The sequence below is a fragment of the Rana temporaria genome, chromosome 4, assembly GCF_905171775.1.
Source record: "Rana temporaria chromosome 4, aRanTem1.1, whole genome shotgun sequence".
Lineage (NCBI taxonomy): Eukaryota > Metazoa > Chordata > Amphibia > Anura > Ranidae > Rana > Rana temporaria.
In genome coordinates, this window is record NC_053492.1 from 237,036,563 (window position 1) to 237,064,062 (window position 27,500).

At 40.6% G+C, this 27,500-nt stretch overlaps 1 protein-coding gene across 1 annotated transcript in view; it reads left to right on the forward strand.

Annotated features, from left to right (window-relative positions):
- The window catches only part of DOP1A (DOP1 leucine zipper like protein A), a 109,003-nt gene that overhangs the window by 21,777 nt on the left and 59,726 nt on the right, over positions 1-27,500 (forward strand). The window contains exons 5-12 of the mRNA XM_040350015.1: positions 753-942; positions 3,348-3,446; positions 7,774-7,873; positions 13,451-13,560; positions 15,833-15,941; positions 16,447-16,567; positions 21,530-21,649; positions 27,347-27,458. Coding sequence (XP_040205949.1) covers positions 753-942; positions 3,348-3,446; positions 7,774-7,873; positions 13,451-13,560; positions 15,833-15,941; positions 16,447-16,567; positions 21,530-21,649; positions 27,347-27,458 — 961 coding nt within the window. The remainder of the gene's footprint in view (positions 1-752; positions 943-3,347; positions 3,447-7,773; positions 7,874-13,450; positions 13,561-15,832; positions 15,942-16,446; positions 16,568-21,529; positions 21,650-27,346; positions 27,459-27,500) is intronic.

The window sequence follows — 27,500 nt, forward strand, 5'->3', positions numbered from 1 at the left end:
GGCGAATTTCTTTTGCCAGTCACAGGCTGTGTCATGCCCCTGTCTTTGAATAGGAGGAAGGTGAAGCCTCCATTAATCTATATGTAATATCCCGCTCCATTGTGTTTAGCTGGGAGGGAGTTGGGTGTTATTTACCAGTGTATGGTCTGCTTATATGTAATGGGGGGGGGACCTAACTGAAAACAGAGCATGTCAGAGTTGCCACCACAGCTGAATTGGGGACATGGACAGAAGTTGAAGATAAAGATCAGCAGGATCAACCAGGTTCTTTTGCAGAATATAGAAAATATTGATAGTTTTTATGATGTGGTTTAGGGACACTAACTTTTTATAGGTAAAAATTCAGGTTTAGCTGTAGTTGGATCCAGACATTTTTGTAGTTGCGTTATACATTACTGCCATTTTTTAGCCTAATGGTGAAAACAGGACATTCATGTATTTGGAGCACCGGGCCCTACTGAAGCAGCTGCCATATTGGTAAATGCAAACCTAGGGAGGCACTGCTTACATTAGTCAGTAAAGTTGAGAAACTGTAGCGAGCTGGAAATAAGAATGCCCCAAGCAATTTAAATACAGGCATACCCCACTTTTAAGTACACAATGGGGTTTATTTACTAAATCTTACATAAAAACAAGATAGGACTAGATAAAGGAAAAGATTACTCTGCATACAATAGTAGAGTATCTATTTTGCTTATATATCTGTGTATATGTCATTATTTTTTGGGGTAATGTACACATTCCTTTTTCAGAACAAACACCCTCTTGGAGAAAGTGGCCTCGGCCGTGGAGCAGTCTGCTTTCTACAGTGCCCTGTGGGGCAGTCTCCTCACCAGCCCTGCTGTGCGCCTTCCTGGCATCACCTATGTCTTATCACACCTGAATCGAAAACTGTCAATGGAAGACCAGCTGTACATCATAGGAAGCGACATTGAATTAATGGTACTGTTGTATTAAGAAATTCTATTGCCTTTTTTTTGTAAAAAAAAAAAGAAGGGGGTGATGGTGTCACTCTTCTGGTCATGTGACAGTACATTGGCCCAACAATTGGCTTTTAGATCCAAGCACATGCTTCTTCATCCGCGGGAAGTGCCGGATATTGTGAACAGCTGTGGAGAAGAGAGTGGCAGGGGCGCGCTGGTAAGGTATAATAGGGGAAGGGCGAGGAGGGGGACTGTTTGCAGAGATGTTGTCTCTTTATGCTGCATGCCCAAGGTGACTCGTGTACCTCACTTAACACCCACATACCTTTGTTGTTTTGTGTTCGAAAAATGACTATAATAACAGATATGACAAATAAACAATAGATATATTAAAGTGCACCTGTTACAAAATAATTATTTTGGCTTTCATTGCTGACCTCTAGTTCCCTAGCTATCATGCTAATCTCATTGATCCAGTTCATTTTGTGTTACTGACCTCGAATAAAAAAAGAGGAATATTGACACCTTTACAAAATATTTATTCCGGGTCTGTGATTCAGAAGTATTGAACACCAACAAAACCCAGCAAACCACATTTTCAGAGGAAGACAAGCAATGCCATTTATTAGGGTTGTCCCAATACCACTTTTTTAGGACCGAGTACAAGTACCGATACTTTTTTTCATGTAGTCGCCGATACCAATTACCGATACTTTTTTTTTTTTAAACGTGTCCCCACAAATGCAGCCATGTGTCCCCACAAATGCAGCCATGTGTCCCCACAGATGCAGCCATGTGTCCCCACAGATGCAGCCATGTGTCCCCACAGAGAAAGCCAAGTCAAGCCCTCCCCGCCGTCGCCTAGTTCATCAGCACGGGGAACATTACAGCTTTCATTTGAATAGCTGTGTGTTCCCCGCCGCGCCTTGTCATATATAGCCCATCCCCCTTGTCCGGGCACTTTCATAGATAGATCACCCATCCAATCAAAGCGCCCGGACAAGGGGACGGGGCTATATATGACGAGGCACGGCGGGGAACACACAGCTATTCAAATGCAGTAGCACTAAACTCAAAAAGTGACTATTTGTTAGGTTATAGAGAAAATTCGGAAACGATATTTTGCCTAAGCAGTTCCATGACAAAATGTACCTTTTTTTGGGGGGGGGGGGAATTCCTTGTGAAAGTGAGGGGGGCCTAGGCTTCCTGTGACTGCTAGTGCCAGTAGATTTTGAGTAAGATTTCTCGATGTCGCTACTGTGCCGCTTACTGCTCGCCTTGCTGGAATCTGACATGAGGAAGTAAAGGTGCTATTGAGGGCGCTAAAATTTATAATAGGATACCTGCCTGAATAAGGACAGCAGGTAATAGATAATACTAGTGAATCTATTGCAAAAACAATAGTGAATAGTCTCGCATTCAAACAATATGTTACATACATGTAGTATGAAAAAAAAACATAAACCATAAATAAAGATAATCAAATGTACAAAATAACCAAATTATTTGCCGCTAGGCTGCTGAAAACACCATATATGAAAGTGAAAATAAAGTTTGTAGTAGGAAATGATCATAAAGGAGAAAATTCTTCTATGGGTGATCATGCAATCAGATTTCCAGGAGGTAGAAAAACAACCTTCACCAGCTAATTGACTTCACCCGAAGTGCTCTGAATATTCAAATGTGCTTACCACAATGATTGGACCACTTAATGAAAAGTAGGTCTTATGCGCTGAGCAGGTATAAGTGCCTGCACACTATAAGACAGTATCTGGAACGCATAGTAATGCCAATGATTGGAACCACAATAAGAAACAAAAGAGGGAATCTCATAGTGCATTACCTTTTATTTAAAAAAACATATTTTAAAAAAGCCGATTGGCCGCTTACTTGAAAAAGTGCCTGCCTGGCGCTAGGACTGCTGGCGTGATTGTCTCATATTTAGGAGACGTCGCTCGGATCCTTCAAAAAAGACCTGAAAGGTCTTGGGCTAGGCAGCAGTAGCAGGGGCCGAGATCAGCTGTGTGCAGGGTGACCAGAAGGCGGCTTCCTTCTGGTCACCCTTTTTTTAAAGTATGGGGAAGGTTCGTAAACCGTAAAAAAAATTATGTGCCCCTGTCCTCTGTGTCATTTAAGGGGGTCAGTAAAACCTGGCATATGTTTTTTAAACTTTTTTATAAAATGGAAAAAAAAGTTTGGTTGAAGGGACACTTTAATTACTAAAACATTGAACATTGTATTACAACGTGGAAACCCTACCGTGACTACTGTATAATTATTTACACACCAATTTCTTCCTGTGTGTGGAACAAAGGTTCTACATGATTAAACATATATTTTAGGGCCCAATTCTGTATAATATCTTTTGGCATATTATCTGTCTTCTATTTATATATATTTTTTATTTTGCATTTGCTGTTTCAGGTGGAAGCCGTGAGTACATCTGTGCAGGACTCTAGTGTGCTGGTTCAGAGGAGCACTTTGGATCTCATCTTGTTTTGCTTCCCCTTCCATATGAGTCAGGTACTGGTGACAAAGGCAATTTTTTATCCATTGCCAATGTTTGATTCTAAAAGACTCTCTTAAAGCGTAGGTCCACCCAAAAATATAAAAAAAAAAAAAATTGAAAGCCAGCAGCTACACATACTGCAGCTGCTGGCTTTTAATAATCGGACAATTGCCTGTCCTGGAGTTCAGCAATGTCAGCACCGCAGCTGATGTTTCCGTCAGGTGCTGCCGCTGCCATTGCGGGTAAGGGAACTCGGCAGTGTAGCCTTACAGCTTCACCTTGGGAACCCTACTACGTGTGCACTCCGCTCTTCTCTCCTACTGACCCGGCGTTGGGGATTAGGATGGAGCCCCGCGGTGACGTCACAGGCCGTGGCATGGACTCCCAGAAGTGGGAACAAGATACCTGTTAAAGACAGGTATCCTGCCTCCCCCCCGAAAGATGGCAATTGTGGCAGCGGAGGGGGAAAGGAGACAGTTGAGCAGAATCTCCACTTTTGGGTGGAATTCCGCTTTAAGAAATATTTGGTAAAATACAAAGAACCTCATAAATTAGCAGAGTTGGTTTATGAACAACAGAACAGAAGTGGAACTGCTTCTATTGTTCTAGTCATGGTCCCTATTTTACATAGGAGCTAATATTCTGATTAGTTGGACAGAAACTTCAGCTTTGCTTTGACTTTCATAAATAATGCCACCTGGTATTGTGCATTCATTTATTGTAGTTTGGCATCCATATGAAAACCATATACAGTTTATTTCTGTTTTCTTGTAACTTGCTTTCAGGGGTTAACATATTATTAAAGCATCGATCAGGAGCCATCAGTTCCATTCTGGAGCCATTTTAGGGATTCATGGATCAAATCCATCAGCTGACCGAATGATATAACTTTTCAGATGGTTAGGCACTCACTTGGGCTAGATGCCTTGAATTTTTCCAGTCTCACATTTTATCTTACTGGGGGTGCCAAGGAAGATATCCTCTTGCATGATTACAAACTATAAATATTTTCATGGGGGATGCAAATGCATTTCTGACATTTTAGCAATAAAACTAGCAAATAGGCTGAGAATCTGCCCATTTGGTAGGTAAATAGGCTCTATCTTCATTTGCCCAATATGGCTAAAGCGACATTAGAAGCCTACCAGGGGCAAAGCATGTTAAAATGTTTCTTCTTTTATGTCTCCCCAGAAAATGGAGCTTCTCATCCTTTACAATCCTATAGTGCAGTGGTTCTCAACCTGGGGGTCGGGACCCCCTTGGGGGTCAAATGATGATTTGCCAGGGGGCCACCAAATCATGGGCTGTTCCTGAAGCCCGCAGCCACCCACTCAGCCGCCCATTCAGTTCACAGCATGGCTGGGGGGCAGAGACTAGAAGTCAGCTGACATGAGGAATGTGAAGTGGGAGAGGCTGGAGGAGACCCTATCTCCTGATTTCAGCATAGGTGTCACTGCTACAAGACACTAAAAAATCTGAGACACCGTGAATGCGGAGACACAGTGAGTAACACTACCTGTGATTATAGTTGCCATTAAAAGTCCCCACTACAGTTCTCAGATCAGCAGATGACCTTGATTAAGAGCACCTAAGTTGACTGATCAGAACTCCACGCCAGCACCGCCACTGATCCTACTAACCCCACCAAGAAATAAGAGAAGAAATAAAAATAGAGAATGCATGGAAGGGAGAGAAAAAGAGGGGAAGGAACAAAGAAAAAGGGAGCGAAAGATGGCTAGAGAGAGGGATGGGGAGAGGGGAAAGGGAAAGAAAGGAGAACAAAGAGATAGAGAGGTACATCCTCAAATGTACCATAATGGGTAATATTGTACGAGTGGAAGGGACTCAGGGAGCGCTAAATGTCCGTGGGTTAGGGGCACAAATTACTTGTCTTGCCTTGGATGTTGACAAACCACGCTACGAAAATAATTTTACTTGGGAAATTTTATCAAGTGGTCACGGCACTAGTAAGGTTGAGAACCACTGCTATAGTGAGAAGGAATTTCTGTTACTCACACTTAAAGCCTTGTTCTGTCATACAGTACACAAATCTGTCATGACCATACGTGTTCTGTAATGTGTGCCCTGGTAACACAAAGCTATTTTAGTCCCTCTTGAGCTTCTCTCTGTGTTATGTCTAGAAAGCTCTGCTGTTATTATCCTGTTTGCTTCCAATTAGCATTTATATTTTATAAATCTGTTGTGTTGGAAATTATGATTTTATTACCGACCCCCTTCTGCCATATGTCACTTAGACATTTTCCCTTGTAGAACAAACTATACATGTTTCGTTAAGCCCATTGTTTTTTGTGGTGATTGTGTAAAGCACTCCAGCTAGGGCCAGATTTAGACCCTGGACCACTTTCACACTGAGGTGATTTTCAGGAACGTTAGCGCTAGAAATATCCTCTTAAAAAAAAAAAAAAAAAAAGCACTTGAAACCACCTCCCATTTATTGAAGTGTGTTTTTTTACAGGGGACGGTGCGCTTGTGAGACGTTACAAAAGTCCTGCAAGCAACATCTTTGCGCTGTAAATGGCGCTCCCAAAACGCCCTGCCCATTACAGCATTGCCCATTAATTTCAATGGGCAGTGTGTTTTGGGAGCAGTATATACACCACTCCCAAACTACCCCAAAAGATACTACTTGCAGGACTTTTCAGAACGTTCCGCAAGACCACCACCCCACTGTGAAAGCACATTGATTTCACATCGGGGAGACATGAGAGGTGCTTTACAGGCGCCATTTTTACCGCTAAACTGCCTCACAAGAGCCTCGGTGTGCAAGGGGTCTAATAGTTCTATAGTGGCTGAAGAGTTATGACACTAACAATGGACTCATTTAAATTTTGGTGATAGTTTAGGACAGGGATATGCAATTAGCGGACCTCCAGCTGTTGCAGAACTACAATTCCCATGAGGCATAGCAAGACTGACAGCCACAAGCATGACACCCAGAGTCAGAGGCATGATGGGACTTGTAGTTTTGCAACAGCTGGAGGTCCGCTAATTGCATATCCCTGGTTTAGGAGTATATTAGGTTACAGGCATATTTACAACTACAGTGCTGTGAACAAGAAATGGCCCCTTTCCTCTGTTTTTTTTTTTTTTATCTTTTTGCATATTTGTCACACTTAAATGATTGCCATCATCAAAAAAAAAAATAATATTGCACAAAGATAACCCGAGTAGATACAAATACTCCTGGGAAAATTCACCACTGTTTTCTCCATTTGTGGATAATGGCTCTCCCCGTGGTTCGCTGGAGTCTCAAAGCCTTATGCCGCGTACACACGATAATTTTTCAGCATGAAAAAAAAACGTAGTTTTTCAGCATGTCGAAAAAACGACGTTTTCTCAACTTCATCATTAAAACAACGTTGCCTACACACCATCATTTTTAAAAAATGATCTAGCAAAGCGCGGTGACATACAACACGTACGACAGCACTATAAAGGGGAAGTTCCATTCGTCTTTGGGCTGCTTTAGCTGATTCCATGTTAGTAAAAGACAGCGTGATGAATGTGCTTACTCCATTATGAACGGTAGTTTTACCAGAACGAGCGCTCCCATCTCATAACTTGCTTCGTTTTAGCCCACACACGATCATTTTTTACAACCCGAAAAACTACATCGTTTAAAACTACGTTAAAAAATGATGCATGTTTGAAATTTTTTTTTTGTCGTTTTTCAGAACCTGAAAAATGATGTGTAGCCCACACACGATGATTTTAAATGACATTTTTGAAAAACAACGTTTTTTTCATGCCGAAAAATGATCGTGTGTACGCGGCATTAGAAATGGCTTTGTAGTTTTTCCAGGCTGATGCATGTCAATTACCTTCTTATCTGTTCTTGAATTTCATTAGATCACAGCATGATGTGTTGCATTTTGAGATCTTTGAGCCTGCTTCACTTTGTCACACAGCTACTATCTAAGTGATTTCTTGATTCAACAGGTCTGGCAGTAAACCGGCCTGGGTGTGGCAAGTGAAATTAACCGCATTTTTTTGAAAGCAGAGTTTAATCAGAGTTCATTCGTGATTTAGAAATGGGGGGGTGCAATTACTTTTTCACCAAGCAGGTTTGAACAGCTTTTTTTCCCTTAATAAATAAAATCATAATTTTAAAATGTAATATAAAATATAATTTTGTATTTACTCAGGTTATATTTGTGTAGTATTAAAATTCGTTTAATGATCTGAATCATTTTGGTGTGACCAATAAGCAAAACGTATATATAAAATCAGGAAGGGGGCAAATATTTTTTCACAGCACTGTATGATCTTAAAATATTTTAGTGATTTGGGCTATTTATTTATTGTTCTTTGGTTACCTAGGCAACCCGTCTCGATATGATTCGGATCCTGTCAGCAGCACTGCGTGTGGTCTTGCGCAGAGATATGTCATTAAATCGGCGGCTTTATGCATGGCTCCTGGGTAAGCTTGTTCAGTGCTGTGTTTTGCATAGCTTTGGGGGTAAAATTTCATTCTATTATATTTGTAAATGCCTTATAGACAAATAACTGGTTATATTAATTAATATGCTATGTGTTTTTTGTGATATACTTTGTGTTGCTTTGTGCCAGAAAGATGCTGTCGTTTCTTGGATCTCCTATTACAGAATTATTTTGTTAAAACAGATAAGCTCATTCTTTCAGAATTTGCACATCAGACTACTCAAGAGCTTATTGGTAGTGGGCGGCCCAATCTGCAGTTGATTTGACAGTCTTTCAGTGACGGGCAACTTTGACAAATGTGGATGGTCTAGTAAGCATGTGAACTCCATATTGCGGGGGGTATAATAGAAAAGGCTGTTTGAGAGCCAAATATGTGTTCTAATGCAGTGTTTCTCAACTCCAGTCCTCAAGACGCCCCAACAGGTCATGTTTTCAGGATTTCCCTCAGATGAAACGGCTGTGTTAATTACCAATGCAGTGAAACTAATCAAATCACCTGTGCAACAGCCTAAAAACATGACCTGTTGGGGGCGCCTTGAGGACTGGAGTTGAGAAACACTGTTCTAATGTCATCCTTTCGAAATGGTATTAGTGCAGATTGTTATTAGATTGAAAAGCCAATGATGGTCCATTCATGCTCTAATTCAGTAGGAAATTTTGAAATGCGCTTTCCCACTAGATAATCTTCATACATCAGGTGCCTGACTCATGAAACGTTAATAAAATAACCTGAAAAGCAATTATCTACCTAGTTTTGTCAAAGCTCCAGCAAATTGTTTTCTCATTGCATTCAATTAGAAAGCAAAAAATGAGCCTATTAAAAGAAAAATGTTGGTTGCCATTGCTGTCCTTTCTAGCTTCACAAATATCATGTTGATCCTTTTGGTTTTAGTATCCAATAAAGTGAGCACTCCTAATGTGGATGCTTTAGTGACTCAGAAAACATTGAAGCCAAAATATTAGCATGACAGCCAGGTAGCTAGCATTTTTGCAAGAAAATCTACAATGGCAGCATATATATTTCTCTTATTTATATGACGTTTTCTAAAAAAAATAAAACTCTATATTTGAGCTAACCTTACCTGCATAAAAATGATCAGAAAGCTAATATATAGACTCAAAAAAAAAAAACCACATTGGGGCAGATCCACAGAGCAAGTACGCCGGCGTATCTACTGATACGCCGGCGTACTTTCAAATTTCCCGCGTCGTATCTTTAGTTTGAATCCTCAACCCAAGATACGACGGCATCTGTGTAAGATCCGACAGGCGTACGGCTTTGTAAGCCTTCGGATCTTATGCCTCGTACAGACGGTCGTTTTATGCAATGTAAAAAAACGACGTTTTCTGTGAAGTAAAAAACAACGTTTTTGAAACTTCAATTTTCAAAAACGATGTTGCCTACACACCATTGTTTTTTCACAATGCTCTAGCAAAGCGAGGTTACGTTCACCACGTTTTTCCATTGAAGCTCGCTTCATAACTAGCTTCTGGGCATGCGCGGGTGTAAAAACGTCGTTTGAAACGTCGTTTTTTGCTACACACGGTCAATTTCTGTGAAGTAAAAAACAACATTTTGAAAAACGACACATAAAATTGAAGCATGCTTCAATTTTTTTTGGTCGTTTTTCAGAAGACATAAAACGACGTTTTCTCCCACACACGGTCAATTAAATTGAAGTTTTTAAAAACGTTGTTTTTTTACATCGCATAAAACAACCGTCTGTACGCGGCATTAGATGCAATACTTCGGCGCCCACTGGGTGGAGTTTGCGTTGTTTTCCGCATCGGGTATGCAAATTGGCGATTTACGACGATCCACGAACGTATGCGCGGCCATCGCATTTTCTAACGTCGTCTGTAGTCGGCTTTTTCCGGCGTATAGTTAAAGCTGGTATTTTGCGGCGTATAGATAGACTTGCCATGTTAAGTATGGTCGTCGTTCCCGCGTCGAAATTTGAAATTTGTATTTTTTTTCCGTAAGTTGTCCGTGAATAGGGATGGACGTAACTCACGTTTAAGTTAAAAAAAATGACGTCCTAGCGACGTCATTTAGCGCAATGCACGGCGGGAAATTTCGGGACGACGCATGCGCAGTTCATTCGGCGCGGGGACGCGTTTCATTTAAATGAATCACGCCCCCCTAATCGCCGATTTTAATTCCGCCACCAGAAATACACTACGTCGCCGTAACTTACGGCGCGATATCGTTGGGGATTCGAAATTCCGCCAGGTAAGGTACGGCGGCGTAGCGTATCTCTGATACGCTGCGCGGATGTAATTCTCTCTGGATCTGGCCCATTGTATATAGTGTATGCAGTCAAGTCTATGAATATTAGATGCACATTTATTTTACAGTGTCCACTAAATTGCTAGGCAGTGTAGGTAATAATTACAATATAAAGTGAAAATTACATAAAGGTTATGGGTGGATGACCTCTTATTTCTCTGAGGATATCTTTTGAAGTTACCACCACCTTGTTTATATCAAACAATTACACTGCGGCCAAAAAGCAGAAAACACAAAAAAAAAAAAGAATCAAATGCACTCCAGGGGGGAAAAAAAATAAACAAATCTGAAAAGTCAAAAATAATGATAAAAATAATAAAAAATATTATTATAAATACCAATTATATTGTTGCTGATCCTTCAAAAAATTCTAAACTTCAAACTGTGTCTGGAAAGTTTTTGAATGTACTGACCATTCAAAATTCAAAACATTTCTTTGATATATGTACAGCATTGATTGAGTACATTTATGTGATAATGTAATTTCTAAGTGTAGCGCCACCTATAGTCTGCGTCTCCTCATTTACTTTTGCACACATTATGGTGCAACATGAAGAAATTCTATCTTCCTTTTAAGGGTAAAATAATAAAAAAAAAAAACAGGATTAAAGATTTCTGAAACACAATGCAATGTACTTTAATTTAAATCGGGCTACCCTAAATGTGAAGTGTATAGTCATGCAAAAACACGCAGACACTGTCACAGCTGCATAGGTGTAAACTGAGCCTCAGGATGAGATGTCCATGTGCTATTTTTTTTTTTTTTTTTAACTGACATTCTTTTTATCACTGTACTGTTTTTCCTCACGTCTAGAGTCTTTTATATGTAGAGATCCCTCAGTCTTTATCTGTGTACATATCTGCATATAGTATTTGAATCAGATACACATATCACAATTATTTTCATAGATACTACTATATAAGTAATGATTCCCACAACCAGTTTAACCCAACATGTTTTACCACTTTTATGGTTTCCTCGGGAGGACAAAATGCTCACTTGGTGCTCAAAGTGCAAAATAAATAAATAATAAACACTAAAAGAGTAATGACCATTCCTATTATTGTGTTTTTGCATTTAAAGAGTATACGTTTAGTATGAATTGGCAAATGCAATCTCATCCTTAATGGAAATATGAGAAGGTGCAATATAAATGAAAGAAAACAGAAACCTAAAATGTTTAATAAAATGTTAAAATAAAGTATTGTATTGCTAATTTGATGAGGTTTTCATTTATATCCTCTGATGGGGCTCACATGCAAAATGTATATCACATTTATTACACCAACTATTAAATATTGGCTGGGTCCTACTTAATTATTTTAAGTTTCTAACCTCTAATGTACAGTGGATATAAAAAGTCTACACACCCATGTTAACTGTACAACTCAATTGAAAAACAAACTGAAATCTTTTGGGGGAGTAAAAATGAAAAAAAAATAAAATAATGTGGTTGCATAAGTGTGCACACCCTCTTATAACTGGGGATATAGCTGTGTTCAGAATTAAGCAATCACATTCAAACTATATAAGAGTCAGTACATACTTTCCATCATTTTGAAGTGCCTCTGATTAACCCCAAATAAAGCTCAGCTGTCTAGTAGGTCTTTCCTGACGTTTTCTTAGTCGCATCCTACAGCAAAGGCCATGGTCCGCAGAGAGCTTCCAAAGCCTCAGAGGGATCTCATTGTTAAAAGGTATCAGTCAGGAGAAGGGTACAAAGAATTTCCAAAGCATTAGATATACCATGGAACACAGTGAGGACAGTCATCATCAAGTGGAGAAATTATTAGTGGACATTACCAAGAACTGGACCTCCCTCCAAAATTGATGAGAAGAAAATTGGTCAGGGAGGCTGCCAAGAGGCCTACAGCAACATTAAAGGAGCTGTAAGAATATCTGGCAAGTACTGGCTGTGTGGTACATGTGACAACAATTTCCCGTATTCTTCATGTCTGGGCTATGCAGGAGAGTGGCAAGACGAAAGCGTTTTCTTAACAAGAAAAACATCCAAGCCCGGCTATATTTTGCAAAAACACATCTGAAGTCTACCAAAAGCATGTGGGGAAATGTGTTATGGTCTGATGAAACCAATGTTGAACTTTTAGGCCATAATTCCAAAAGATATGTTTGGCGCAAAAAAACAACACTGCCTATCACTAAAAGAACACCATACCCACAGTGAAGCATGATGGTGGCAGAATCTTGCTTTGGGGCTGTTTTTCTTCACCTGGAACAGGGGCCTTAGTAAGGTAAAGCGAATTATGAACAATTCCAAATACCAGTCAATATTGGCACAAAACCTTCAGGCTTCTGCTAGAAAACTATTTGACAATCTGTGGGGTGATCTGAAGAGGGCTGTGCACAGGAGATGCCCTCACAATCTGACAGATTTGGAGTGTTTTTGAAAAGAAGCATGGGCTAATATCGCCAAGTCAAGATGTGCCGTGCTGATAAACTCATGCACAGTGCTGTAATAAAATCAAAAGGGCTTCAACAAAGTATTAGTTTAAGGGTGTGCACACTTATGCAGCCATATTATTTTATTTTTCCTTCCCACCACCTAAGTGATTTCAGTTTGTTGTTCAACTGAGTTGTACAGTTTATAGGCCACATTAAAGTTGGAAAATGTTCTGATATGATTTATCTTTGTCTCATTTTTTTACATGACAGAAACCTGACGTATTAACAGGGGTGTGTAGACTTTTTTTATATCCACTGTATGTTAAAATTAGAAGTAATCTATTGTACGTACTTGTCCTGTATCAAGGCCTCAAACAGTATTACCGTAATTTAATTAGCATGACAGCCAAGCAGCTAGTATTTTTGGTTTCCAGTATTCTGTTAAATAAGGAATAGAGGTGCGCGTGTTCGTCGTCCAAAAACAACCCTGAACTTGCGCTCTCTCCTTTTTTGTACTTTAATGAACTGTGGCCAGGTCATTCCTGCCCAACAGCTCACGTGAACAAAGAGACAAGCTGTCGGGAGGGAATGATTGCAGTTAAAAAAGTGCAGCAACTGTTTGGATAGACGGGTTCTAAAAAACGAAAAACAAGATTTCCCATTTAAACTCTATTACCACCATTAGAATTAGGTGTTCAGTATGAAGTTGGTAAGCCATTCTTTTAATTCCAATGTCATTTTCTCTATGCTGTCATTATGGGAAATGCAACTTTGGTGAGTTGTCAAAGATTGTCTGTATTTATTCCTATCATTAGATTGGTTAAGCACTTTTTGATTTTATCTTGTGTACTTTTTAATCTAAGGATTTGACAACAACGGCACTATTATAGGACCAAGGAGTACAAGGCAAAGCAACCCAGAGGAACATGCCTGCTTTTATTTCAATACCTTCTCCAAGGACCTTTTAGTACAGGTGTGTATTTGAAAACTATACATCTGTTAAAAAATAGTTGCGAGGAATGGGGAGGGGGATTGAGTGTATTCAGTAATTAGTATGTGTTTGAAATTATGGCTTTATTTGTAAACATCCTTCTTTCAGTGGAGCTTTCATTGCATTTAAAATTTTCACTAAAAATAATGGGGTACTTCTTTACTTTTCCAATTAATAGTAGTAGCAGGTGTGATAATTGATCACCTCTATTGTTTACCTCAAGAGATTGAAAATGCCTGTTTTCAAAACACATTGTTTTTTTGTCTGACCTAATACAATACTGGGCTTCAGAATCGACGTTTACAAAGACGTGTGCTCACCTATGAAAACCAGTTAGTTTGCAATTTGTTGCAGTCAGGGGAAAACTTCCTATTGGAATATGTTTTGCATGACAGCTGTCTAAGGGGAATTACCTCAAAGATACATTTACAGGACAGCTTTTAACCCCTCCTAGCAGCCAAATAAAGGGTTACATGCGCCCATGTAGCGTCACTACCGAGGCGCTTTTGCATGCGCTTCGGCAGCGGTACCCAATAATTTCAATGGGCAGGAGAAGTGGTGTATACACCGCTCCATCACTTTCCCCAAAGATGCTGCTTGCAGCACATTTTTTAATGTCCTGCCAGCGCAGCGCCCCAGTGTAAAAGCTAGCCCCAGCTAAGTAAATATCATTCTTAAAAAAAAAAAAAGTATGATTTAAATGCAGACAAAGAGGTAACCATAAAAAATAAAAAAAAGCAGGCTAAACCGCACAGAATCTGTCCCTCTTTAAGCTGTAAAAAAAAAAATGGTTGATCCTGTGTCTCTAGTGTGCTGACAACGGTAATCATGGCTGCTGATGCATGATCACTGTGGTCAGTTTGCGTGCCTCCATCATCCCGCTGCTCTTCTCTCTCCCTCCCTGCCTGTGTGTGTGAGCCGCCCCTCCAATCCCCTCCTGCCACTATTAGTAGCTGGCAGTAAAGGTAAATAAACATCACTACCATCCTACACAGTGTAAATGTTTGTATAAAATTATGCCTCTAAATACCTTATCGCAAATCTTTTCTGGGCGGTCCCGTGAACCACCGGCTACTCTCCTCCTCCGATCTAAGGTCTGCGGTGGGAGGGGCTGAGCGGACAGCACAGCAGACACGTGACTTCCCCGGCTGACATCAGCCCCACCCACTGTAGCTTTTAGATCGGAAGAGCAGGGTGGCTGGAGGTTACATAACTGGCCAGAAAAGATCTGAGATGAGGCATAGTTTTTTACAAATTTTTACATTGTATAGGATGGCTTGATAGAACGGAGGGGCTTGCAGTGATACTTTTTTGACTTTACAACCACTTTAAGTACTTGAATGTGACTTGGTATCAGCCTCTTCAAGCCCCTGTACAGCAGAGCTCATATTTCTAGAGGGAGAAGCAGCACAAGAAGCCATTCAGTTCTGTAACGCAAGAAGCATGCTAATAGGAGAGGGCACAGTGATCATTCACATGCTTGCGGTGTAAGGAAGACATGAAAGTGTTTGTGTAGCGAATCCAAAAAATGTACAAGTACACAAGGCACTCATAGAAGAAGTGCAGAGTCACTTAGTCCATCGGAACCTTCATCTCTATCTGTAGACCATTAACAAGGTAGAGGAAGGGATGAGGTGGATGGATGGATAGCTGAGCAGGAGTAAGGACTGAGACTTGAACCCGTGCAACTCCCGCAGAAGATCTGGTTAGGATCACCTCAATGCAGAAAAAAACGAACAGCAAGGCACTGATGTCAGTATAAAATAAAAAATCACTTTATTAAAATTTAAGTTGGCATAAAACAGCATGAATAAGGAACACCTTAGACCAAGCAGCTGTGATCAGTGTGAGGCTGTAGGGATCACTGAGCAAACCGAGACCAAGGATGGCAGGGCACCAGCCAGCTCAAGATATTGATATTAGCGGATGCTGAGGGTGCACAAGGATGACAGCTGTTAAAATGCCTGGTGGATGTCAGGAGATAGGGGTGTGCATGATGTGTTTCCAGGGACTTGGCCCACTTTTTCAAATACCTCTGGATGCATTTGAAAAAGAGGGAGAAGTCCCTGGAAAAGCGTCAATCATAACATATGTATCTTATTTATTGTGACTGTAAGTAGGCACCTCTGGTTACATCCTAATAACTTTCATACCAGTATACTGCTGGGGCTGTTGAACTTTATATTTTTCTTTATAAAATATAACTGCTATTAGCCTTATAAATATGAACACAGTATTTTTCTTTTCATTCCAGGCTATGGTGGGAATTTTACAAGGAAAAGAAACGAGCCGAGAAAACGCACTGATGCAAGATTTAAAACCATTCCGGATCCTAATTAGTCTATTGGATAAACCTGAACTTGGTATTTTCCCTCCTGTTTTATACTACCACATACTATGGCAGTTCTGAGATAATAGTACCAGACTATATTGTTCACATGCTAGTCTTTTGGATTTGGCCATAGGCATGCAGGATCGAATCGGCAAATTATCTGGCAGAAACGGAAAGGCAGAATATGCCCCATGTTTACAAAAAAAAAAATTCTTTGATGCACTTTGTTTTTTTTTTTTTTATTTTTTTTTTTTATATTTACTTTTTTTTTTTTTTTTTTATATTTACTTTTTTTTTTTTATATATTTACTTTTTTTTTTTTTAAATGAGTGTAGATAAGGTTTATTGGGCTAATTTAAAATGTATTGTGTATGGTAAATATTGTTAAAATTCATATGCGGGTAGCTAATGACCCTTTTATAACCGTAGCCGTCTCCTCTTATTTGACAATTGTTGCAGATTTAGATATATTAGGTATTGTATATGTTCATGACAAGTTGATTGTTTTATGTAACGTTGTGTACGTTCTTTGTCAGGTCCTGCAATTCTGGAAGATGTGTTAATAGAAGTATTCAGAACATTGTATACCCAGTGTAAAGCAGAATTAGATCTTCAAACACAGGCACCTTTTAGTAAGGACCCTGCACAGCTAAGTAGGTAGGTTCCATTATTCTTTCTTTTAAATCAGCTTCTAATTGATTCGCAGAAAAGGTATCTCTACACGGCAGTAGCTGTAATTTACAGGGTGCACACCTGAGCGTAGTGGGAACTCTCATTCCCTCTCATGTTTTTTCTTCTGTGCGTTTTTTTTAAATGTTTCTGCTTGTCCATTCTGCATGAATGGGTTGCCCTACACATGGCGAATCACCCCAAGTGGAGCGTTATGTGTTTTTTTAAGTGCATTTTGTTGCGTTTGCAGCGTGACAAAACGTGCGTCTACTACTCGCTCTTAGGGTGCCATTAACAGTAATGGCACTGCAAAGCGAAACGTTAACCACTCGCTTGTAGTACTTCTCTGAAACGCGTGGCAAAACGCACGTTTGCTGTGCATTTCAGAAACGCCAAGTGTGATTGGGGCCTTGGAGATTATGCTGCCATAACATTGTGACATGATATTCTTTTTGTTTCGTCCAGCCCACATCTGAACTATGGCATATTCCCCCTATACTCTGGGCATATTTAAACCAACCACTTCCCTGCTGGGACTAGCTGCTGCTTTCAACACATTGGGGGTTATTTACGAAAGGCAAATCCACTTTGCACTACAAGTGCAAACTACAAGTATAAAGTGCACTTGAAATTGCACTGAAAGTGCCCTTGGAAGTGCAGTCGCTTTAAATTTGAGGGGTGTATCTGAAATGAGGGGAAGCTCTGCTGATTTTATCATCCAATCATGTGCAAGCTAAAATGCTGTTTTTTATTTTCCTTGTATGTCCCATCAGATCTACAGCGACTGCACTTCCAAATGCACTTTCAGTGCAATTTAAAGTGCACTTTGCACTTGTAGTGCAAGATGGATTTGCCTTTTGTAAATAACCCCCATAGCATTGGTTATACCTGCAATTTATTATATTCTCTTTGCATTTCATATACTGTCAAGCCTGCTTGCTATGCATACAGGTGGTACTAAGAGTATATCAGAATGTTTTCTCCATATTCCATTTTGCACCCTTCGATCAGTAAACATAAATGGTCATGACTCCAGTGCGAAACGTTGGCCATACTGATTTTTGTGGGCTTGCAGTGACTGTATGCACAGTTGAAAATAAAGACATCTCTTTTAAAGAAAATTTTGGAGTGCGGCTGTCCAGCTTTTGTTCTTTTGTTTTTTTGCTATTACCGCATTGCCAGCACCCTGGTGGTTCAACAACCCCTGATCATCACGAGGCTCACCTGGAGCGGTGAGAATTCTGTCTGTGAAACATAAATGGTTGCCTGGTCATGGCTTTTAAACCTCATGCACACTGGGTATTTTTCTATCTCTATCTATGTAGACGTCTTTCCTTCTGGTAGGAGCATTTTGGCAGAAAAACACTTGACACTTGTAAGTGTGTAATGTGTTTAGGTGCCAATTTGCCAATTCATTTAATTGGCCAGAATAATTTGCCAATTCATTTCATTGGCCAGAATAATTTATACTGGCCTTTGAAATAAATGAATGCTCAAGCGCTAAACATGTCTAGCGTTAACATGCTTTTAGACGTATGTATGCACGTTTCTAAGCATCAAACGTTTTTTCTACCAAAACGCTGCTGCTGAATGTGCGTCTACGCTGTGGTGTTTCTCCCCCCGCCCCCCTCTAAAAGCCTATGTGGCCCAACGTGCAGGGTAAAAAATGCCAGCAACCCCTAGGAGCAGCTGAAAGATTGTCCAGTTTGCGTGAGGCCTTAATGTTGCCATTGTATTAGAAATAATGTGGTCCTAAACGAAAAAAAAATAAAAATAAAAATTGCTATGTTGAAGGCATCACTTAGAAGTCTTAATTGTGCCTAAGCAGTACCCTTAAAAAATACCCTTTGTCCTAAATGTTCTTCTAAAAAAATAGAAAATTCACTTTCTGGTATATGAGAATGGTTAGACACCGGTACTCCTATGCCTACAACCCTATAGCTGTATATCTGCATTGTGAGATCAAAGACACTGTTTCCTCCAAATGCTAGTTACACAAGATTCAGCCTAAGATTTGGTTATGTCACTACTGTTCTCCTTGCTGGAGACTCTGACATGAGAAAGAAAAGTCATGTCTCTACCAAGGTGGCCGCTTCCACCAAGTGTAGAACAAGGTGTGGCAAGTCTGGAATGGTGAAAAGATCAGCTATAGAGATTTATATATTTATATATATTTTTTTTTTGGGCACAGCTTCCTCTTTAAATATGTTTGAACACCAGGTACTCCATATCTAAAAGGAGCAAGAGCACATGTGATGTGCCACAAATTGTATTTTCCACCACCAGGGCTGCTGTTACAAGTCACAGGGCCCCGTACAGCCTACCTGGCAGCCATAAAAGGTGGGCAAATCCAATATCAATTGGTGATCAATACAAAATATGTGTGTGAAAAAATAACTTATAGTTAAACATAATAAACCATGTGCATCAAATAAATGGTAAAATGGCAGTCCCTAACATATATGCATAACAAATAAGTAAACTTCAGAGAGAAATATATAAAAGTCCAAATGTGATATCTTGAAAATAATAAAAATCCACGTGTAGGAATCCCAAACCACCTCATTGACAAGTGTGCCAGTTCCCTTACCAAACAGTAATGGTCTCCAAATGATACACATAAATCATCCAATTGAAGGGCCACCACTCAGGGTACCACTGTCTCCACCACCTCCATGGCCCTTCACTGGTTATCTAAATCCAGCAACTCAAAGTAATTTTTGTTAGTATAAAGAACAAATCACCATATAGTTGTAGATAGTAGATATACTCAAAAAAGAGTTAAGCCTCGTACACACAATGAGATTTTCCTCGGACAAAGCGTAGGACTTTTGTCTGAAGGGCGTTGGCTGTGAAATTGTAATGCACACAAACGGCAAAGAATTGTTGGTCAACAAACGCAAAACTGTGTGTTTTTTTTTTCCCCAGCTATTTAGTGCCACCTTTTTGGGCAAGTTCTGCTAATGTTGTCTTATGGTTAGCATTGGTTTGGAGCATGCGTGTTTTGTACTTTGGATTTTTTTTCCAGCAGACTTGTGTATACATGATCGGATAATACGACACCACACATTTGTTGTTGGAAAATTTTAAAGCATGCTATCGCACATTTGTTGTCAAAAAATCTGACAACAATTGTCCGATGGAGCATACAAACGGCCGGATTATCCCACCATCACACTTTTTTTTGTCTCAAAGTCTGATCGTGTTTACGAGGCTTAACACAGGCAAAACACACCACACCAGGGATCAACAGCGGGTGTACAACCTCATACGCCACTGGTCTCACCCTACACGTGTTTCGTCTGGTGCAACAGATACCGAAGATGTCTGTTACACCAGACGAAACACGCGTAGGGTGCAACGGACATCTCCTGAAGATGTCCGTTGCACCCTACGCGTGTTTCGTCTGGTACAACCGACATCTTCATGGGTTGTTTAAAAATAAATACAACACTGTTATTATGGCTCATAAAAGCATGCATGGACTTATATCACAATTACAACAATGAACTTTTGATGGCATGAATATTTGATTCAATTGAGTAATCCTTTGCTCTGATTGGATGATTTATTTATTCACTTATTGGATAATATAAGAATGGATTAAAGTCACATTTATTTATTATGATAAACTCTTGATGACACAAGCACTTGATTACATTTTTGAAATATTTAGTTTAAACTGTGCAAAAGTTTATAAATGAATCATCCAATCACTTTATTGAATACTTTGAGGAAATGCACTTACAATCTAATTTGCTTATTGGATATTCCGATGAATTGTTTGCTGCATCCAAACTAGTAGAATCCACTGAGCGCATAAACAGTCCTATATACAGTATTTTTCGTATAAGACGCTCCGGCATATAAGACGCACCCAATTTTAAAGGAGGAACATCTAGAAAAAAAAAGATTCTGAACCAAATACTGTAGTAAAATATTTGCCCCCCACTGGTCATCACCATCACATCACCCCCACATTAGTAATAGCCAGTAACATTGCTCCCACATTAGTAATAGCCAGTAACATCGCCCCCACATTAGTAATAGCCAGTAACATCGCCCCCACATTAGTAATAGCCAGTAACATTGCCCCCACATTAGTAATAACAGCCAGTAACATTGCCCCCAACATAGTAATAATAGCCAGTAACATTGCCCCCAACATAGTAATAATAGCCAGTAACAGCCAGTAACATTGCCCCCAACATAGTAATAATAGCCAGTAACAGCCAGTAACATTGCCCCCAACATAGTAATAATAGCCAGTAACAGCCAGTATCACTGCCCCCAACATAGTAATAATAGCCAGTAACACTGCCCCCAACATAGTAATAATAGCCAGTAACATTGCCCCCCAACATAGTAGTAACAGCCAGTAACATTACATTGCCCTGCCCCCTAATAGCCAGTCCAACACACCTCACTGTTCCTCCGATGCGCGCTCTGTTAGGATCCGCGCGCAGAGGGGTGATGACGTCAGTGCGCACCGCCGCCGGGTGTACCAAGATGGAGGACGGGCTCCGGAGCTAGGCCAAAGCCACGGTCTTTCCTAAGGCCGCGGCGGCGTTCTGTTCCCGTTCGGATCACCGATCGGAGAGGTAAACTTGTCTATTCGCCGTATAAGACGCGCCAACTCCCAACTCTTATACAGCGAAAAATACGGTACATACATGTACATTACAGCACATTGGATAAACGGCCGTGTTTGAAGGTCATCTATACACAGATACACAAATATTTTTTGCTTGTCTCTCTCAATGTTTTGCGGTTACATTGACACAATCGGATCCTTTTTATATGGACATTTTCATGGGTAGATTATTAGGGGCAGTTATTACAATTTGTTCCTAATTTTCTCCTCCTTTTGACCTTCTGTGCCAACTCCTTTGGGGCTTTTAATTTGTGACTTAAAATGATGACAGTGCCTTTTTTATTTGTTTGTTGCAGTAAATTACGGGAAAACAAAAGGACCGCGGAGCTCATTAAAACAGCCAACCTTTTGTTTAACTCTTTTGAGCCTTATTACATGTGGGATTACATTGCACGCTGGTTTGAAGAATGCTGCAGGTAGGCACAAGTGCATTGCATTGAGTAAATACATGCCACTTCACTTGGCTTTTTATTTAATACCACTCAAGCTGTACAAATGATTTATTACAGCCCAGGTATGTTTTGTCCTTTAGGCAGTGTTTATTAACGAAGCAGTGACAAATCTCCTCTGATTCAGATGAGATGCGGGCTGCATATTATTGTGATTTTCCATTCTTTTCCCCCTAAGCTTTTGCTCAAGCTAAACACTAAAATATATTTTGAAGGCGCTTAAATGATATGGATCAGTTTGGCTTTTTAGCAGGTTTAATTTCTTCACTGCATCTGAGCAAATATTTGTTTATTTTCTTTATTTCTTAAAGCAGAACTAAACCCAAAACAAAAATGCAATATATTGAGGTTTAACAATCCTTAGATTTAGTCGTCTTTTTTTTTTTTTTGTAATTTTAACCTTTTATTTGATCCAGCCAGTATCACACTCTCTGTCTTATGCCGCGTACACACGATCATTTTTCGGCATTAAAAAAACGTAGGCCCAGATTCTCAAAGGACTTACGATGGCGCAGCGCCATGTACGCCGTCGTAAGTCCTAATCTGACCCGTCGTATCTATGCGACTGATTCTTCGAATCAGTTACGCATAGATATTCATTAGATCCGACAGGCGTAAGTCTCTTACGCCGTCGGATCTAAACTGCATTTTTTTTTTTGGACCGCTAGGTGGCGCTTCCGTCGAATTCCGCGCGAGTATGCAAATTAGCTAGATACGCAAAATTTGAAAAAGTTGCGTAAGTCGTTTGTGAATGGGGCTGGACGTCATTTACGTTCACGTCGAAACCAATGACGTCCTTGTGACGTCATTTGGAGCAATGCACACTGGGATATTTTGCGCAGTTCGTTCAGGGCGGGGACGCACTTGATTTAAATGATACACGCCCACTACCCGCCGAATTTGAATTCCGCTGGGTGATTTACGCTACGCCGCCGCAACTTACAGAGCAAGTGCTTTGAGAATACAGCACTTGCCCGTGTAAGTTGCGGAGGCGTAACGTAAATCAGATACGTTACGCCAGCACAATTTTGCACGGCTGTACGTGAATCTGCCCTGTAGTTTTTCAAAAAAATCATTTAAAATGATCGTGTGTGGGCTTCAGAAGCAAGTTATGAGACGAGAGCGCTCTTTCTGTTAAAACTACCATTCATAATGGAGTAAGCACATTCATCACGCTGTAACAGACAGAAAAGCGCAAATCGTCTTTTACGAACAAGGAATCGGCTAAAGCAGCCCAAAGGCGAATGGAACTTCCCCTTTAAAGTGCCGTCGTACGTGTTGTACGTCACCGCGCTTTGCTAGATCATTTTTTAAAAACGATGGTGTGTAGGCAACATCGTTTTAATGATGAAGTTGGGAAAACGTCGTTTTTTCGACATGCTGAAAAACGATCTTGTGTACGCGGCATTAGAGTGTCTTAAAGGGTCACTAAGCTCACATCATAAAAACTCTAAACAAATTGTGTATTACATGCTGTTCATACTCAGTCATTACGAGATTTATTTCCTGAATTATGCAAAAACCTGGTTAATCCTGCTGCTTTCTATATCCACATTCTGTTCATGTCCCCAATTCAGCTAGAGATTTTGCAGCTGTGGTGGCAACTCTGCACATGCTCAGTTTTCAGTGAGTTTCTATGTTGAGCATTTCCTCCCAATTACATGTTGGCGTATACACAGTGGTAAAGAACAGCGCACTCCCTCCCTCCTCCTGCATGCCCACTAACCAGCTATACACAATGGTGGTGGGATATTACCTGTAGATTAATGGAGGCTTCACCTCCCTCTTCTAAGACACAGACTGGCACCATGTTATTGTCAAAAAATAAGAGTGTTGATTTCTCGTGTGTGTGTATGTATGTGTGTATATATATATATATATATATATATATATAATGTGTGTGTGTGTGTGTGTGTGTGTGTGTATATATATATATATGTATGTGTGTGTATATATATATATATATATTGTGACAGGAAGTCAGGTAAATCTGTGGGTGTTGTCACAGATGGGACATACATTTCTGCCTTGTTTAGACAATACGCCAATTGTTATTAGGGGTCGGCTGCAAATGTAGCCAGAAAAGGCTAAAGGCCGTTGGAAAACTTCAGCTGTTTAGAATGAGGCAATTAAGGCCTCTATAAGTAGTCCAGAGGATTACCACTGATTTGCTGCATTATGAGGCTTTGTGAGAAAGGAGAGCAGTGTACTGAAAGTCTTCTGAAGAGGTGGGGAGAGGATTGATTTTTCTGTGTGATAAAAATCAAAAGACTATTGTTTTCCTGCTGTATGACCAGCAGTGTCTGCCCAGCACTAGGCTGTGCCAGATTCCATAGATAGGTTCCTGTGTGGAAGGTAGACACCCCAAGTGGCCAGGGTTTATTTTATGTTTGATTTTGTTTATGCTGTTTGGATGCTTGCACTTGTTTCCAGCAAGATGGAAGAATAAACCCAAATCTTTATTTTCAACCGTCTTCGACTGCCTGTTTGTAGTCTGTATAAATTCAGTGTGTAGTGAACCCATCCAATGGGTCATACACCCCACTACCGAGCTAATCCCTTAATATATATATATATATATATATATATATATATATATATATATATATATATATATATATATATATAATAAAAAAAAAATCGTATGACCATTTTCAAACAATTTATTGATTATTTATTTTTACTCCTCTATTCCAAAGGCTGTTTTTTTTGTTTTTTGTTTTTTTTTACATGTGACCAGCAGCAGAGAACTAGAAGCTCCTCCTGCCAATGTTTCTCTGCACACAGGCTGGGAAAGATCTAGGTCATGTGACAGCTGTATATCAATTAGGAAAAGGTACTATAAGTACCATCATCCATATACAGAAATAGAAGGGACAATGTAAATTAAACAGTGCGTGTTTTGTATCGCTTTAACTCTAGATGCAGGAGCAACAAAGACACCTGTGGACAGCAGCATTGTCATTCTGGGTAGACTAGCAGATTTGGATGGACTTGATTAACAAATTGAAGCTAAACTCCAGATGACACTTATTAACCACTTAACGCCCGCCCACTGTATATATACGTCCTGTTTTTAAAGATGGATATCTCGGTAACGGCAGCAGCTGCTGCCACAACCGAGGTATCCATCTTTTCAGTGAGCGGTCCTGTAAACGATAACGGCGGTCTCCGCGGCGGATTCGCCGCGAGATCGCCGTTATCGGTGGTGGGAGAGGGGCCCCGCCGCTCTTCCGCGCCCTCCGCCGCTTACCGGAGCCGTCGGTAGCGGCGGAGGAGATCGGATGTTGCTGCCTGGTGTGTGAGGACTTGAGTGAGGGCAAGATGGCCCCCACCCGTCCTCATAGCTTTGCTGGGCGGAAGTGACGTCAAAACGTCAGTCCCGCCCAGCGTCTTAATGAGACAATTTTTTTGTTGTCATTTTTTTAAAAGACAAATTTTCCTTTTTTTTTTTTTTTTTTCTAAATACAGCATACTGTAGCTAGTATGCTGGATGGGATGGTACATGGTTGTTTTTTAGGGTGAACCTCCGCTTTAAGGTAAAAACCTTTCTGGGTGCAGCTCGCCCCCCTTATACTTACCTGAGCCCCATCTCCATCTAGCGATGTGCCTGACAGCAGCGGCTCTCTTCACTTTCTCCACTGGACTGAGAGGCAGCAGCGGGACCCATTGGCTCCTGCTGCTGCCAATCACAGGCATTAAAGCGGGGGTTCACCCTTAGAGGGCACTTTTCCCCCTTAGATTCCTGCTCGTTTTTACTAGGGGAATCGGCTATTTATTTTAAAATATGTGCAGTACTTACCCGTTTACGAGATGCATCCTCTCCGTCGCTTCCGGGTATGGGCTTCGGGAATGGGCGTTCCTTCTTGATTGACAGGCTTCCGAGAGGCTTCCGACGGTCGCATCCATCGCGTCACGATTTTCCGAAAGAAGCCGAACGTCGGTGCGCAGGCGCAGTATAGAGCCGCACCGACGTTCGGCTTCTTTCGGCTACGAGTGACGCGATGGATGCGACCGTCGGAAGCCTCTCGGAAGGCTGTCAATCAAGAAGGAACGCCCGCTCCCGAAGACCCATACCCGGAAGCGACGGAAGAAGATGCAGCTCGAAAACGGGTAAGTACTGCTCATATTTTAATACAAATAGCCGATTCCCCTAGACCGAACGAGCAGGAAGCTAAGGGGAGAAATTTTTTTTTTTTACAAATGGGTGAACTCCCGCTTTAAGTAGAGAGCATGGGTGGGGCCAACCAGCGCTCTGTGTGTTCATAGACACACAGAGCACAGCTCGGGATCGAGCCCTCAGGTGTCCCACAATAGGAAGCAGCTTTTTATTGTGGCAGGCTGAGAAGAGGAGTAGCCAGGAGCATCGGTGGGGGACTTGTGAAGAGGAGGATCGGGGCTGCTCTGCGCAAAACCATTACAAAGAGCAGGTAAGTATATGTAGGTTATTTTAAAGGAAATAAATCTTAGGTTTACATTCACTTTAATGCCAGCACTGGGCCATGTGCTTTTAGCTGAAGGGGCTTCAGAGCTTAACATTTAGGGCTCATTTACATGCTCCTGTTACCTGTGTTTTTTGTATTTTGCACCTGATAATCGCAGGCCACATATAGTTTTTTTTATGTGCTTATTTCACTCCACACCATTGCGTACACGTGCATATACAAATGTGCAGTGTAACACAACTGGGGCCTCGTTCACACCATACATACAGAAAAAATGTGCACATTTCACCTGCGGAGACGCAAGTTTACATCAGTTTTCATACACGTTTTAGTATAGCTAACAAATTACACTAAAATCGAAAAACACTGCAAGGATCACCTTTTTATGGAGTTCTGTAAGGGATAAATAACGCTCTAAATGCATGCTTCCCAAATAAACTTCTTACCTTGGCAAAAGGAAAACCACAGATTAGCTCACTTTAGATCACTATTCGGTTTTAGGCTTCACTGCCTGCTCATAAGCGCTGAATCCTGCACCTCTTTGCAGCTAAATCCAAAGCATTGAGCTGGGCGCTCCAACCTAGTATGACTCTCCCTGTCTGTATGTCTGTGCATGCTTAACATACAGTGAGTTATAGGGTCCTGTAAGTACTGTTATGGCTTTGGCATGGATAGAAGGGTCAATGGCAATTATATTTTACCCAAAAACAAAGATTCCTTCTGTAATAAATTGTACTGTCTACCCTCATGTTGTACTGCACAAACTGATGGCACTACAGTATATGAATCCTGTATAATAATAATAATAATCTGATTGCTACTTGAAGCTGTCCGAAGATAACATGGTAGCAGACAATAGGAAACGGTCTGAAATCCTGTAGAATTGTTACAAATTGGCCAGAAAAGTAGATACCTGTTGCTAAACATGAACCAGGCTTACTGCGCATGGAAAAGAACTGTGGGCATTGCTTATATTATATCTTTATTTTTAACGAACTGCCCGTTTTTGGTCAGCAAAGCTAACTGCCAATAGCTAATGTATAGTGCTGAGCTCAGGAATGCACAGACATTTATTATAAATGCACAGCCAGCTTATTTACACTTGGAAGATTAGACTTTACATATTCTAGAACTCCTAATGCATGTAATAATATGTTAGGTCAATATATAGTATATACGCTCGTTCTTTATTTCCTATTATGGTGCTGTTTTTATCTAGGCGGACACTGCATGCCAGGCTCCAGACTCCTAATGACAGCAGTAATCCACCAGAGTTGCCACTTATCAACTTCTGCTTACTAGTCGATTTCTTGCTGGACATTGTGTCTTTGGTAAGAACCCCTTTAAATGCATTAAATGTGTTGATATTGGTA